The sequence below is a fragment of the Protopterus annectens genome, chromosome 8.part1 (genome assembly GCF_019279795.1).
Source record: "Protopterus annectens isolate FY-2018-M chromosome 8.part1, PAN1.0, whole genome shotgun sequence".
NCBI classification, from domain to species: Eukaryota; Metazoa; Chordata; order Ceratodontiformes; family Protopteridae; genus Protopterus; species Protopterus annectens.
Window position 1 is genome coordinate 529,277,082 of NC_056742.1, and position 15,293 is coordinate 529,292,374.

Here is a 15,293-nt window from a genome sequence, read left to right on the forward strand (position 1 = left end):
CTGCTTGACACATGTGGGAAGTCTATTCCAGAGCATGGGCAGTCTGCGGGTTATGAACCTGTCCCTCCAGCATGTTCTGTTGCTTGTTCATAGGCAAGTACTAGGCTATCTGCCCAAGGGCATTTATAAGCTTGGCCAGAATGTGTTGGCTTTTGCCACCCCCTTAGATTAGTTCCCTGGGCCTCTGTCCAGCAGAGCCATTGCAGTGATCCCCGGGGTAATTTTCTGTGGTTTTGTGGTAATGATGTTGAGATCCCTGGAGCATGTGGTGCAGAGGGATTGGGATTTCTTTAGGTGTAAATTTCTAACATGGCTGGGTCAGACATGGCTTTGTAAGTCAAGCAGAGATGGTCTCTTAATAGACGATATGAGACAGAGAAAAGCTGGAGTTTTTTTAGTCTGTCCATGTAGGGCATGTGTTTAAGGCCTAGGATCCTCTTCGTGAAGTACTTTTGTGACCTTTCCAGCTGATTCATGTGTTTAGTGAGGTACATGCCAAATGGGGAATTATACTCAGACTGGTCTAATGAGGGAAGAGTAGAGAGATGATGATCTCTTTCTTCCTGGATGCAAAACCCTTGGTAATGAGATGTGCCACACAGAAGGACTTTCTGACCACGGTGGCAATGTGGTGGTCGAAGGAGAGGCTGCTGTCAACCTGTGTCCTCAGATCTCTTATAACGCCTTCGGTGTTCAGTGGGCTACCATCGATGTCATTCATTGTTAAACAGTGATGAATACCAAACACTGGAGAGAATCTCCCCCATTATTTTTATTCCAGTAGGCAACTGAATGTAGCTTAAAATGGCAATTTGACTCTTTCATCCACCTCACTTTAGTGGTGGACAGCAATTTCTCCAGTCACACCAGTCTGTACAAAGTAACCACACACCAGGACCAGCCTCTGAATGTACAGAGAGCTAAATTGCAAACCAAACACTTAATATAGCAACAAGCTCTCCAGGACATTGCCAACAGTAACTTTTTGCTAAATTTAGGAAACTTCCTGTATTGCAGAAAAGTCTTTTGTGGACTCCTAGAGAAGACCATCTTCAATTAACTAATTTTAGTATCAGAAGCTGTTTAAACAAGTATTATTTTGAATAAAATGAGTCAACACCATTTATAAGTTCACCAAAGCACTCAGCCTACTTGCTGTTGCTTGATGAAAACAGCAAACACTGATCATCTCTATCAACCGTTCAACTCAAAATCTAGACAAAGCCAGAAATTATGGGGGACAAAGGCCCAACAATAGGAAAACAATTTTAAAAAAAAAATGCTCCTATACTTTAGAAAGCTGTTAGAATAATGGGTTTTGAATTGTGCATTTTCTGAATAATATGAAGTTTGAAACTCAAATATAGGTTCATAATTGAGTACTAGGATAATGGCCCTGGAACCAGTACAAGCCAAGCCCAAGAATATTCCCAGTCATCCTGTTGCCGGACATTAGTTCCTTGTGCCCCTATCGAGCTGCTATCTACCAGTGTCCCTAGATGTCTTATACAGGTTCATAGGTGAATAACACCACACACACCCATTAGTACCGACAAGAAAAGGGCATAGCAAAATTAATTTAAAATGGGTGGCGAAAGCCAAACACACTCTGGCTAGGCTTATAAATGCCCTAGGGCAGATAGCTTAGTATGAACCTATGAACCTATTAGAACTATCTAGTTATTTGTACTACAGTGTTGCACAGTTATCGCACACACTACGGAGCTTATAGTCATAGATTAGCACTAGGCTACCTGCCTTTGTGGGTCAATTTTAAGCCTAGCCAATTACCCCATGTGAGAATCAAACCCTGTACCTTGTGTCTGTAAGGTAAACACCTTAACCATTATGCCAATCTCCCACCCCATTTCATTATTTACATTTAGGGACATCAAACTTTAATAATTTGCCAGAAAACCTCAAATATTTTGAGCAACAGACCAAAGATACGAGACAAAAACCTGGACAGTTGAGAGGTATGATTGGGATCCTTTTACAGACGTGAAATGACAACAGTTTAAACATTTACCTTATCTTAAAAAATGGTAAGCAAGCTATGTACACTTCCACAAAGAAAACCAAAATTTACTCAAAGTTAACCTGTAGCCCCAATTTCAGATTCCCCCCCCCCCCCCCAAAGAAATACTTGCATGAGAAAGTACAGTTGTATACAGTTACCATAAATGTAGATGTTTAAGTGTATTCACTGTTGCAGTCATTACATTTGGGTTATCTGCCTGCAGGTAGCCTCTCAGCTGGCCTGAATACCAGAGTCTTGGATTCCTGCATTGGATGCGGTCTCTTCTTCCATGATGTCAGGTCACCACGGGTATAAAACATGCAGCCGACGACATTACATCAATTTTTCTTGCCCCGGATGTCAGGTGCCCCCATAATGGAAAGCCATTATAGGTTAGGTTACACCTCCAACAAAAAGCAAATACACCAGAAAGCAGAAATGCACTAAACAAGAAAAGTATAGCCAAGAGAAGTCAGTGGGGCTGGAGGGAGGGTAACCAGGACTGCAACAGTGAATACACTCTAACATCTACATTTATGGTAAGTGTACACACCTCTACTATATTCTTCGTGTTTCACTGTTGCAGTCATTACATTTGGACTGATTCCCAAAGCTAAGGAAGGGAGGAGGAAGTTAGAGAGCATTAGGACCAGCTATTAAGTCCTGCAAGACTGCAGTGGGAAAACCAGCTCTGGATTTAGAAAAAATAGACATGTGGTAATGCTTGGTGTAGGTATGTACAGAGCTCCAGGTAGCAGCTTCTAGAATGTCCCTGGTAGACACACCTCTGAGAAAGGCAGTAGAAGTAGATGCAGCTCTAGCGGAATGCGATCTTATCCCCTGTGGGGTAAGTTTATCATGGTGCTTATAGCAGAAATGAATGCAATGGGCTATACACTTAGAAATAGTTTGCTTTGAAATGGCCTTCCCCTCTGCCCCTGCAGCAAAGCCAACTAGCAGCTGTTCAGATTTTGCGAGGCTTAGTCCTGTCCAAATAAAATCTAAGTAGCCTGCACATGTCCAAAGAGTGCAGTATTCATTCTTTGTTTTGTGGATTTGGGAAAAAAAGTAGGCAAATGAATGGACTGATTAAGGGCCACACTAAACACCATCTTGGGTATAAAGGAAGAACTGGTCCTGAGGGACACCCTGTCTGCATGGATGATGATGAATGGCTCCACTGCCATGAGGGCCTGCAATTCAGACACTCTTCTTGCTGAAGTGATGGCTAGAAGGAAGGCTGTTTTCCAAGAAAGGAATTTCAACACTGCAGTTGCAGCTGGCTCAAAAGGAGGAATTTCAACACTGAAGTTGCAGCTGGCTCAAAAGGAGGTAGAGCGAGCTTTTCCAATACAAAGTTAAGGTCCCAGGCTGGAGTAGGGGCTCTCCTGGCTGGTCTTAAATTTTTGGCCCCTCTGAGGAATTGCTTTAGCAAGGGGTGAGAGAAGAGGGGTGGTTCAGTATTATAATGAGCTGAAATGACAGAGGCATGAATTTTGATTGACAAGAAGGAAAGGCCCTTGTGGAGCATCTCTGTTAAGTACTGAAGAATATACAGTAAGCTGGGCACCGTTGGCCCCATCCTGAGTCTGGTTCCAGGAACAGTATCTTTTCTACTTTTCAGCATAGGATTTTCTAGTACTAGGCCTCCTTGCCTCCAGAATGACACCTAGCACCTGCTTACTGAGGGATGTTATTGTAGAGCTGAAGGAATTAGCCAGGCTGCAAGGTTCAGGGTTTTGAAGTTGAGGGTGCAGAATCTGGCCCTCCTGCTGGGACAGCAGGGAAGGGGTCTGAGGCAGGTGCCCTGGTTCCAGCAATGGCATACTGTGCAAGAGGGGGTACCAGTGTTGGCGTGGCCAGTCTGGTGCAATCAGTATGGTCCTTGGTATGTCCCGTTTGATCTTTAGCAGAACTTTCGAGAGGAGAGGCAGAGGAGGAAAGCCATAAACTGAGAGGCTTTCCCAGGTGAAGGACAAGGTATCCACTTTCCAGGCTTGACTGTGGGAAGTCCTTGTGCAGAATTTGCCCAATTGGTAGTTCTGAAAGAAGGCAAACGAGTCCATCTCTGGATTCCCCCATTTGTTTCTCAAAAGGTTGAATATCTTTGGTTCCAGTTTCCACTCGTGTGGGTTCATGAGATTTCTGCTGAATTTAGCTTACCTGGCAGGAATTGAACTTGTAGGTGCACTTGGTAGCTCAAGGCAGTGTTCCACAGAGCCATGGCTAGTCTGCAGAGAGGGTATGAATGGGTTTCCCCTGCTTATTTATGTACCACATAACAGTGGTGTTTGTCTTTACCAATAATTGCCCTGGAAGAATGTGGTCCTTGAAGGCTGTCAGGGAATTCTGTACAGCTAACATTTATTTTTAATTGATATGCAGGTGCATCTGACTTTGGTTCCATTTGTCCTGAATGCACTGCCCTGCCAAGTGAGCCCCCCATGCAAAGTCTGATGCATAGGTTAGGGTTTGGGCGGCAGGGGGTAGAGTGAATGGGAGCCCCTTGTGGTAGCAGGCCTCTGCCCACCAAAGGAACTCTGTCTTTATGCATGGAATGATAGGGATAATTGATTCCAGGTCCTGAGAATGTGGACGCCATAGTCTTTTTAGACACCATTGTAGTTTCCTCATATGCAGTCTTGCATATGGAATTAGAAGAATGCAAGTGGCCATGAACCCCAGGGCTTGCAGGATTTTCCTTGCAAATAGCTGGGTCTTTGTTGCCAGTAGTTTGAAGTACGCTGTCAAAACTTGTTTCTCTGGCATGAGGTAAGCCATCTGGGAAGTTGTGTTCAAGCTTGCTCCCAGGAATACAATTTGTTGGCAGGGTTCTAGATGAGATTTCTTTTCGTTTACTGTGTATCCCAGTGAGTTTAGAAGTTTATTTACAAATGCCAGATGTTTTAGTAGCATGTCCTGGCTTTCTGCCTGAATTAGACAATCATCCAGGTATGGGTATATCTGAATATTTCTTTGCCTGCAAAATGCAATGACTGGAGCTAGACACTTTGTGAATACCCTGGGCACACAGTAGATAAGCCAAAGGGAAGTGCAGAGAACTGATGGTGCATGGAGCCTGCTCTGGAGCGTAGGTACTTCCTGCAAGATTCTCTTATTGGAATGTGCAGGTAAGCTTCCTTTAAGTCTAAGGTTGCCAATGAGGCATCTTTGCCTAGCGTAGGAAGCAGCTGTTGAAGTGTTAGCATTTTGAATTTTGGGATTACCAAAAAGGTGTTTAGAGTAGAGAGGTCCAGGATAGGATGCCAGGAACTGTCTTTTCTGGGTACCAAGAAAAGTCAAACCTTGTCCCCTTTCTTCTGCTGGGACAGGTTGAATGGACCTGATACTTAGAAGAGAGAACCTGCTGTTAAGCCTCTGCCCACTCATTTTGGGGTAGTTCTGGCCAACCATTTGGTGGTTGGTAAGGTGTGGAAGTGGAATCTGCATCCTTGGAAAACTAGATTTAAAACCCATTTGTCCTTGGTAAGGAGTTAACAGTTTTTTTGCATGCAGGGCGATCTTTTCCCCTAAGGGATCAGGCAGTTGAGCAGGCTTGGAAGGTTTAAGGTGAAGTAATTGTGACATTTTTCCATAGGGGGGTGTCTTACTACTTCCAGCTCCTGCTTAGGCCTGTGAGTACCTTGAGACAGGAGCCTGGGTGTTCTGCTGATTCTGGGTTTCGACTGAGAAGGCCTGGAAGAGACAGGAAAGGACCAATTCTTAGAAGGCCAATGCCTGCTAAATCTAGGAGGCTGTACTTGCAGGAAATCTTTAACAGTTTGCATAGCTTTAGCTTTTCCCTCCATCTTTTTAAGGACTTCTGCTTTGTTGCCAAACAGGCGGTCTTGGTTTAAGGGAGCATCCAGTAATTTAGCTTTAACATGATCTGGCAAATTTTGCTCCTTAAACCAAGCATGCCTTCTAAGTACAGACCCAGTGACAGCAGCCCTGCAAGATGCTTCTAGAGAGTCAACATCACAATGCAAAGTATGTTTATCAACTTGTTCAGCAGAATGCATTAAATCCTGTAATTCTTTATTTTCAGCACAATCAAGAATCATCATTTCTGTTTAATTAGTCCCATAATATGCTGCTGATACTTTAACATATGAAACTGGCCGTTTAAGGCACTAAGGGCCAAAGTAGCAGAAGTGTATACTTTCTTACCCCATCTGTCCAAGGCCCTGGAATCTCTATCAGAGGGGGTAGGGTTTTTGGCAGTAGTAGCCTTAATGCCTTTAGGTCCTTGGGAAATGGTCTCTGGGTCCGCAGCAGGATTCTTGAAGAGGAACTTGTGAGAGTCAGGTACTCTGTAATACCAGTCAGGCTTCCTGGGAGCTGGAGGTAGTGTCTGGGACCAGGCTAGATTCCAAGGCGGCATCATCTACAATGTCCAGGACAGGAGGGAAAGCTAAAGGTATGTGTCAAGGGAGGAGGTAAGAATTCCCTAAGCCTCTCTTTGTGGAGTCAGAGTAATCCTGGCTTTCCCAACAGAAATGCTCCCTAAGAGTGTGCAAGGTTTCACCAAAAGAAAAATCTTCTAGAGGGGAGGCAGAGGGAATGGAATCCTCTGCATCAGAATCCTCATAGGTAGATAAGGGCAAATCCTGGTAACCAGAAAAAACAAATTTCAGAATCCTGACCAGAAGAATCAGAAGGAAAATCAGTTCTAGGTCTCAGAGGGTGAAGGCTGGCCTCTCCTAATTAAAGTAATAAGGTCTTCAGCCATTTTTAGGCATATGGGCCTGACCATGTGGTTTGGACGTCAGTTTTTCAGGTGTGGATAGAGTTTTAGGCCTTGAAGAAGATGATGGCGTCTGTTTGAAATGCAAGTCAGTAGGCCTGAATACACCCTCAGAAGCTGGTGCCTGCACAGCAGCTCCAGACTCTTCCAAGGTAGAGACATCTGCAGGTTCCATAGTCGAAGAAGCATCTCGTGGCATACTAGACTCTGAACGCGTCTCAGTAGAGGCCTGCGAATCTGAAGTAGTGGGCATCAGGGGCTGTGAAAGCGCCTCACTGAGTACCGGTGAACTGGTGACTAGCATAACAGAAGCGTCGTTGGCAGCTTTGGACCTATGCATTCCGTCTCTGTCTTTATCTTTCCGTTTTTTCAGAATGTCTGTAGTCGGATGGCTTACCAAAGCCATTTCTGGACAGTTAAACTGAGTACAGAAATAATTTGCTGCAAAAAGAAACAGATGACAGATGGTCCGGGGGCTGAATAAGGCATATAATCGACAGCGAGGGACATCGCGGTCTGGGCCTGAGCAAGAAATGCAGTACGAATGAAAATCTTCAAGGCATTTGCTTTCCACAGGTAATACAAATCGGTTAAGAGCAAGAAAAAGGATCCCCAATGGGGTACTTAGTTTTTTGAAGACTTCGGTTCTGAAACTTGAAAACGAAAATTTCAGGAGTCGGACGACTGGCACTTGTGAACTGCTTTTGCTACCGTGCGGCAAGAAAGAGATGTGATGACGTTGGCTGCATGTTTTATACCCCTGACGACATGGAAGAAGACAGCATCCGATGCAGGAATCCAAGACTTAGATATTCAGGCCGGCTGAGGGCTACCTGCAGGCAGATAACCCAATGTAATGACTGCAACAGTGAAATATGAAGAACATCCATCTCTCCAAGAAAATGAATTGTACTCTTATTACATCTAACAAAGGGAAAAGCTTTAGGAAAATGTACTGCTGATAAAAGCACCAACCTGCTGAACCTCTGCAGCTGTGCTTCTGAACAGTTCAATGTAACGTTTCCCCAAGATCTCCTTGTGTTTTTTAAGTGCGTTTTGTGCATAGTCCTCACAGGCGAACAAAACAAAGGCATCTCCGGTGGGCCTGCTGTCTGGGTATTTTACAAACAATAGTCCTTCCTTCCCGCCTGTAACAGGGCACTCTGGGCCCAAAAATGTCAAAACGTCTTCAGGTGTGGCAGTGAAAGGCAGTCCTCTCATCCTTATAATTATCTGATTTTCCTTCGACAAGAACTGTGCGACCTCATTGGAAGTACCTGTTGCAAAATACCATATGGTTACATTTGGCTTGCGATGTTAAACATGCTTCATTATATGTACAATAAGAGGCAAAGAGTCTATAATTCAGCAGTAAATCTGGATCTCTACACAATTCAATTACCTGTAAACATTTGTATTTACTCACCTTACTAGGCAGAAATTCACTTACTTCACTAAGCTTAGAGCCAGACAGAGAGAAGAAACAGAATTGGAATGAGGTGACCGTCATCTTGTATCAAATAATGAAATGCAATCACAATAGCATCAGTACTGACCAATCATACCTCGTAATGGTGACCATGATATCACTAGTGCTTACCAATCTCAGGATCTGCATGTATGGAAAGTGTACCACAGCAGAATAACCCTCAGTCAGACCTCGAAGGGTTAATAACCTGACTTGCCAATACTCAAATCAGTCTTGATGGCTTTGCAGCACTGCACACTAGGGGTGGGGTGTTCATAAAGGGCAGATAGGGTACTACACTGGAATGTCCCACCATTTATCCCATACTCGGGCAACTGAATCAGTTCCAGAGATTATTGGATTCATGGTATCAGAGAAGGAGAGGTACCAGTGTAGCTAGAGGTCAGTTGCATAAGGGGGTTAAAAACAAAGTTATCGGACTATCCTGATGCTGACATGCTACAGTCAGATCTCAATATGAGAGGAGGCAAATGTGGGGGCTACAGATGAAGTGGATAAATGTATATCACAGTGCCCTGCACTAGACAGACTGCCATTAGTTGGGTCATACCACGACTACATCTGGCATCATTACCACAGTAAGTGATATTTTCTCTTACACTCAGGTTGGCAGAAAAACATTTCAACACAATCTCACCTTGCAGCTGCCTGGTAAGGGAAGATTTTGGTGTGCATTTGTCAGAGAATTATATACACAGACACATGCATATATGCACATACATATTAGAGGATTCTAGCTTCGACTCCAGGCTGGCTCGCCACTGAAAGAATTGATTGAGACTGTACTATACTGGAATTAACTGGAAACAACTGAAATGAGACTGAATGAAAGTCTGTTAATTATCCAAACTCATGCTGAACAGGTGCCAGTATCTCCTTTATGGGTCTTGTACACCTGTCAGAATGAATTCTCCAAACACTGTAGTTCATTTAATAAGGCTTTATTAGGTGTTCACAATATCCGAATACTGTCAACATTAACAGTAATGATAAACAATAACAGTGTCACGTATATTCTGATTGTCCTGAATAATTTAAATGGTAACAGTCTATTTAACCTGTCTTCTGTACACAGGCTTGACTGTCTGTATTGTAGCTTCCTTTCTGAAATGGTGGATATTTAATCTTTTCTGTATGTCAGGCCGAACTGACTGACTTCCCAAACTTTATCTGAAGTATATTTTAATACAAAAACCCTGCAATGCTTTACACACCTCCTTCGCCTTGGTTCTCAGGCCTAGTCTTGCATGTGCTTTAACATTCCATTAAAGAACATTCTGTAGCTGGCAGAATTGTATCTTTCCATAGAGAAAAGAACATTCTGTATTTTCTGCACATTTTATGCTCTGCATATTTTATGCTCATCTTTCCTTTCTAATAAACTGCCGCTCAAACTGAATGCATACATGTCTGTCTCCATATTTCAGGTCTTATTCTACCTAAATGCACTACAGTGAATTTACTGAGAATACCTTAACAATATACACACATAATATGCATATTTATATTACATAACATACATATAAAAAATGTATTGTTTTATCTCAGATTTTGACTGTGTTGTTAGAAAGGGAGACTGTAGACAGGCAAATTACAACCACCTCAAGGGGCTTAGTCCAAAGCACATCAAACAATTCAATGCTGGTTTGTGATTTCCTGTGCAACTGCTTGGTAAATTTTGATTTTTTTATAAATTTAACCTCTGATTTTTACTTATAACAAGGTGCAACTAAGTGATAGCGAGCATTTTTTGTGTGACGAGCACAACTGGTACGGTAGGTCAGGGTGACAACTTTATAAAGTTACCTCACCTTGACAAGGTTATCTCAGTATACTCAATTTGCTAGCCATCCTTGCAGGGCCATTTTTAACACTAGCCAATTTCCTTTTAAAAATGCCTGTCAGCTTGGGATGACATGCTCGACAAGCCAAGATGCTTCGCTAGGGACGGCTTGCACCTATCACCCCTGGGCTTTCGGATATTGGCAAAGGCTCTTGCCACCCCCATAGTGCCTTTTTTAGGCAAGGCTCAAAAGACAAACCCACCTCCATAGGTATCACAAGGGATAAGAAACTAAGAGTAATGCTACTCAACGCCAGAAGTCTAAACCTCAAGATGCATGCACTCTAAACTCTCCTTAGCATGGAGAACATGTATATCTGTGCAGTAACAGAAACCTGGTTCAAGGCTCCAGAGAGCACCCCAGCACTACCAGGTTATACCTCATACCATGCTTTTCAGCCCCAAAACTTGGACCGAACCACAAAAGGAGGGGTAGTATTAATATTCGTCAAAGATACCCACACCTCCAGGTTGGTGGCACAGCACGAAGCATCAGAGACCATCCATGTGCAACTAACTGTGGGTAAAACTGCCTTCCAGTTTATAGCCTGCTACAGACCACCCTCCCAAACCCAGGAACCCCACTCGGCCTTCCTGAGAACACTGGAAAATATGAAGGTCTCTCTAAACACCATTATATTGGGCAACTTCAACTACCCAAACAGACTAGGAGCATTACTCTAGCTCCAACACCCTAGCCCAAAGGTTCCTAGAATTTATAAACTCAAATGCTATGTAACAACTTGTTACCACTCCCACAAGAGGGGAAAACATACCGGACCTGATCATCACCAACATGGGGACTCTATGCTCCAGACCAGAAGTGTATCCCTCACTGTTAAGATCAGACCATAAACTAATCTCACTGGATATTCACATCCTGACCTCACCCCCTGCCCAGAAAACCACAGTGAAAAACTTCTCTAAAGCAAATTTCACACGCCTCAAAACAGAGGCGAAATCCTTCAAAGCCCCCGGACCTGTGGAAAATACGGCCCAGACAGCAGAATCCTTTATAAACGCATTCTATGAATACCTTCAGGAATGCATGGATCATGCAATCCCAAATAAAACCAAGACCCAATCCTCCAAAGGCAGACGTCCTGTCTGGTGGACCCCAGCCATAAACAAACTATACAATAGAAGGAGGAAGCTACTACATGATAGAGCAAAATCCCAAAAAGGGAAGGCATCTCTGATCAGTATTAGCAAAAAACTATGGGGACTCATAAAATCGTCTAAGGCCAGCTTTGAGAGAAAAATTGCACAGGACACCAAGGATAATCACAAGGCTTTCTTTAGTTATGTTAGGAACCTGGGTGGGAAATCCCAGATATGCTCAGAATTAGTCCAAAATGACAAAAAATACACAGAGCCCACAGACATTGCCAACATCCTAGCTGACAGGTTCAGTGCAAACCCCCCCCCTCCCCACCAAAAGGGCAAATATCTGTCCCAACAGAGTGCTGCCCCCCTGACATCTCAGATGCTCAGGTAAGAGCCGCCCTCTCCAAAGCAAAAAACACAGCATCAATGGGACCAGATGGTGTCCCGGGCTGCGTCCTACATGAACTCCAAGAAGAGCTAAACCCAAACATAAAACTACTGTTCAATCTTAGCCTTACTACAGGATATGTACCCAAAGAGTGGCGTACGGCAACAGTGGTCCCTCTCCACAAAAGGTGGTGCCTCAACGGATCCTGGAAACTATCGCCCCATAAGCCTGACTAGCTTGGTCTGCAAAGCTATGGAAAGGATCATCATGGACCTCATAAATAAAGATATTGGGGACCTACAGACACTGGATCCTACCCAGTTCGGCTTTAAGGGCAGATCCTGCCTCTTAAACCTGGTCAATTTCTTTGAAACAGTCACCAAGGCCATTGACGAGGGGAAGGTGGTCCACACAGCCTACCTGGACCTCGCAAAAGCCTTCGATACAATACCCCACTCTGGCATTATAGATAAGCTCACCAGCTTAAATATAAACCCCTATGTCACTAGATGGGTTGCAAACTGGATCAAGGACAGAACCCACATGGTTAGAATTGCTGGAGCCATGTCAGACTCCAAACCAATTACAAGTGGCATCCCACAAGGCTCAGTCCTGGGACCTCTCTTGTTCGGTATATATTTCTCGGCGGTACAGGCAAACACAGAAGGACTGTGGCTGACCAAGTTCGCAGATGACTGCAAACTGGGCGCCATAATCAACTCTCCAGCCGACACAAGCATCCTCCAAAAGGGCCTCATAGAAACAGACAACTGGTGCCAGAGCCATGGCCTCAAGCTAAATGCCAAAAAGTGTATAGTCATCCCCTTTGGCAAAAATAAAGTGCCCACAAATTACCACATAGGTGGTAATCCATTAAGTACAGAAGAAGTCATTAGGGACCTGGGGACCCAAGTTGATAGCAATCTCTCATTTGACAACCACGTGGCCAAAGTGGTTAGAAAAACATTTTATATAGCCCACCTAATCATGAAGGGATTCACATCTAGATCAGGGAGGTCATCGTGCCTCTTTACTCATCCCTCATCAGGCCCATAATTGAGTACAATGCCCCTTTGGGATGTACCTTACCAGACACCTGCAGCAACTGGAAAGACCCCAAAAGTACCTCACCAAGAGGATCAAAGGGCTCAAACAGATGCCATATGCTGCCCGGTTAAAGAAACTCCAGCTCTACTCAGTGGCATACCGCCTGCTCAGAGGCGATCTGTACCTGACGTATAAAGCCATGTCCAACCCGGAATTAATGGACATGCTGCACCTCAGAAAATCCAAATCCCATCGAGCTACGCGCTCGAGAGACTTGAACCTCAGCACTGAAATAAATAGGACATGCTGGAGGAACAGATTCATAACCCAGAGGCTCCCTTCACTCTGGAATAAAATCCCAGTCCAGGTTGACTCTCCAAGAGGAATCTTGATGAGTGGATGGGAGATCGTAGGTTTACCCCGGCTATCACTTCTGTGTCACTGTTAGACAGAGGCACAGTATACTAACCTCAAAAAAAGGCATAGCAAAATTAATTTAAAATGGGTGGCGAAAGCCAAACACACTCTGGCTAGGCTTATAAATGCCCTAGGGCAGATAGGTTCATAGGTTCATACTAGGCTATGTATACATAAATGTAACAGCTGATTACATTGGAGACCTGATCCACATGTTAAAAGTTGGATGATTTGCTTACTTCTTGTAGTAAATCTAAACTTTCTGATGACTGCACTTGTGCAACTAGTACAGCTTGGAAAAGTTTTGTTACCCATATTAGTGATGGGAAGAGGAGATAAGTTTAACAAGAGGTGGAGATAAACTACATTTAACAAAGTGCAAACAGAACATGTTCAGGAAAGGAAGTGTCCAATGTCAGCAAAAATCACTCCGCTCTTAAATATGATGCATCCTCAATCCAAAAGCCGTTATTGGTAGTAAGTATTCAGCAATAAGGATACAGAGCATGTAGAGGAAAATGAAAGGAGGGAGACAGTTGAAGACAACTGGAAAGAATAAGAAATTAATGTCTATAAGGCAAAGAACATGTACTAAAAAGGGCACTGCTTTGTTATGCAACATACATTACAGGGAATAACAATGAAAAAAACTGTTGACAGAAAATATTCTTCCAACAAAAAGTAAAATGTGGGAAGGAGCAGGCTAAAAGAAAAAAAGCAACTTGGAAGGATTGAAGAACATAACTAAGGGAAAGAAGTAGGAAACAGAAGTTGAGAACATGTTTCAAGCTGTGGATGTACAAAGACAGATGAGAATTGTTTGTAAATGTAATTAATGGGAACCTTGGGATTAAGACCAATGGTGGTCATTTCTTCATTACAAATGATAGATACAGCAGACATTACTGAACTAGAAGCAGAGGACTTCACATCTGGTCAGAAATGACACACCAGTAATTGGAAAGTCAACTACTACAGGAACAGAAAGCGACAGCTGCAAGGATAATGAACACTGAATCGTGTTATGCTGGCCAGGAGCAAAAATACAGGATATGAGAAAGGCCTTAGAATGCTATAATGTAAGGAAGCATGGAGTTGTTTTTATTTATGTTGGTACAGATCTCACCTTTAAGGCCTCCGTTGGTAGGGAATGAAAAGATCTTCGGGGTAAATACCCACATGAAAAAATGGTCCATTTTAAAATCTGGAAATTGTGTACACCATTCAAGCCTAATTTTGAGCATTCATGTATTTAGACAGAATGGTGTGTACTTGTCATGACAGGAGAATTTTGCAGCAGCTATATTGCAATACTTGACCAACACAAAACAGGATCAAGTCAAAAACTAAGCAGATGACATTTGAGAGACAGACTGAAGAGTAAATATTTAATACAGCACACAGTGAGTCTTGTAGATTAATTTAAGGACCTGGGTAGATCCAACTTTGAATTTTTCTAATCATATCAACTAATTGGTATAGAACCATGTAATTCTTTTATACAACCTAAAGTCTTGGAAATCAAAAAAGTTGCACTAGGCACAGTCTACAGTATGGAATAATATGAAAACCTTTTAAGAAAACATGTATAAATTGGAAGGAATACAGTAGTAATAAACCAAATGCAACCATAAATGTGAAAAGTTAAGACTAAAGTATCTGAACTTGTACAGCACGTCTCATATTTATCTAATTCCCTCTAATTGACCTCTGGACGTTCACACTGCAACTTCTAAATGGGCAGAGTCTAAGCTTTTGGACAGAATCAAATTATATCCTCACATTTCAAACAAATGTTTCTTTCTGGAGCCATAGTGGTCACCAAACAAGTGCAAATGGAAAAATCTTTAGAACAAACTATTTTTTATAATGGTAGCGTTCTTTAGGTTCTACTTTCAAAATTGATTTGACAATTCATAGTAAACCCAGTAACTACTAAGGGAGTAATATTGTGTAAACAAGTTGCAATATGTCAGCAACCACTCAATTTACACACACAACAGCATTCTATTCATCCATCTGAGAGCTTTCATATGAGGTTTAGTAGTTCTGTTTGTGCTACTTGGCTGTCAAGATATTTAGAAAATGAGATAGATATAGAGATAGAGATAGATATAGATATAGAGATAGAGATAGAGATAGAGATAGATATATTTCTGATGGTGCAATGGTAACGTTGTCGCCTCACAGCAAGAGGTTCTCCAGTTCGATTCTCAGCTGGGGTTCCTTCTGTGT

General features: G+C 42.9%; 1 protein-coding gene across 1 annotated transcript in view; it reads right to left on the bottom strand.

Annotated features, from left to right (window-relative positions):
* Positions 1-15,293, bottom strand: part of ESRP2 (epithelial splicing regulatory protein 2) — a 318,023-nt gene that overhangs the window by 44,071 nt on the left and 258,659 nt on the right. Inside the window, exon 10 of the mRNA XM_044082050.1 lies at positions 7,743-8,044. Coding sequence (XP_043937985.1) covers positions 7,743-8,044 — 302 coding nt within the window. The remainder of the gene's footprint in view (positions 1-7,742; positions 8,045-15,293) is intronic.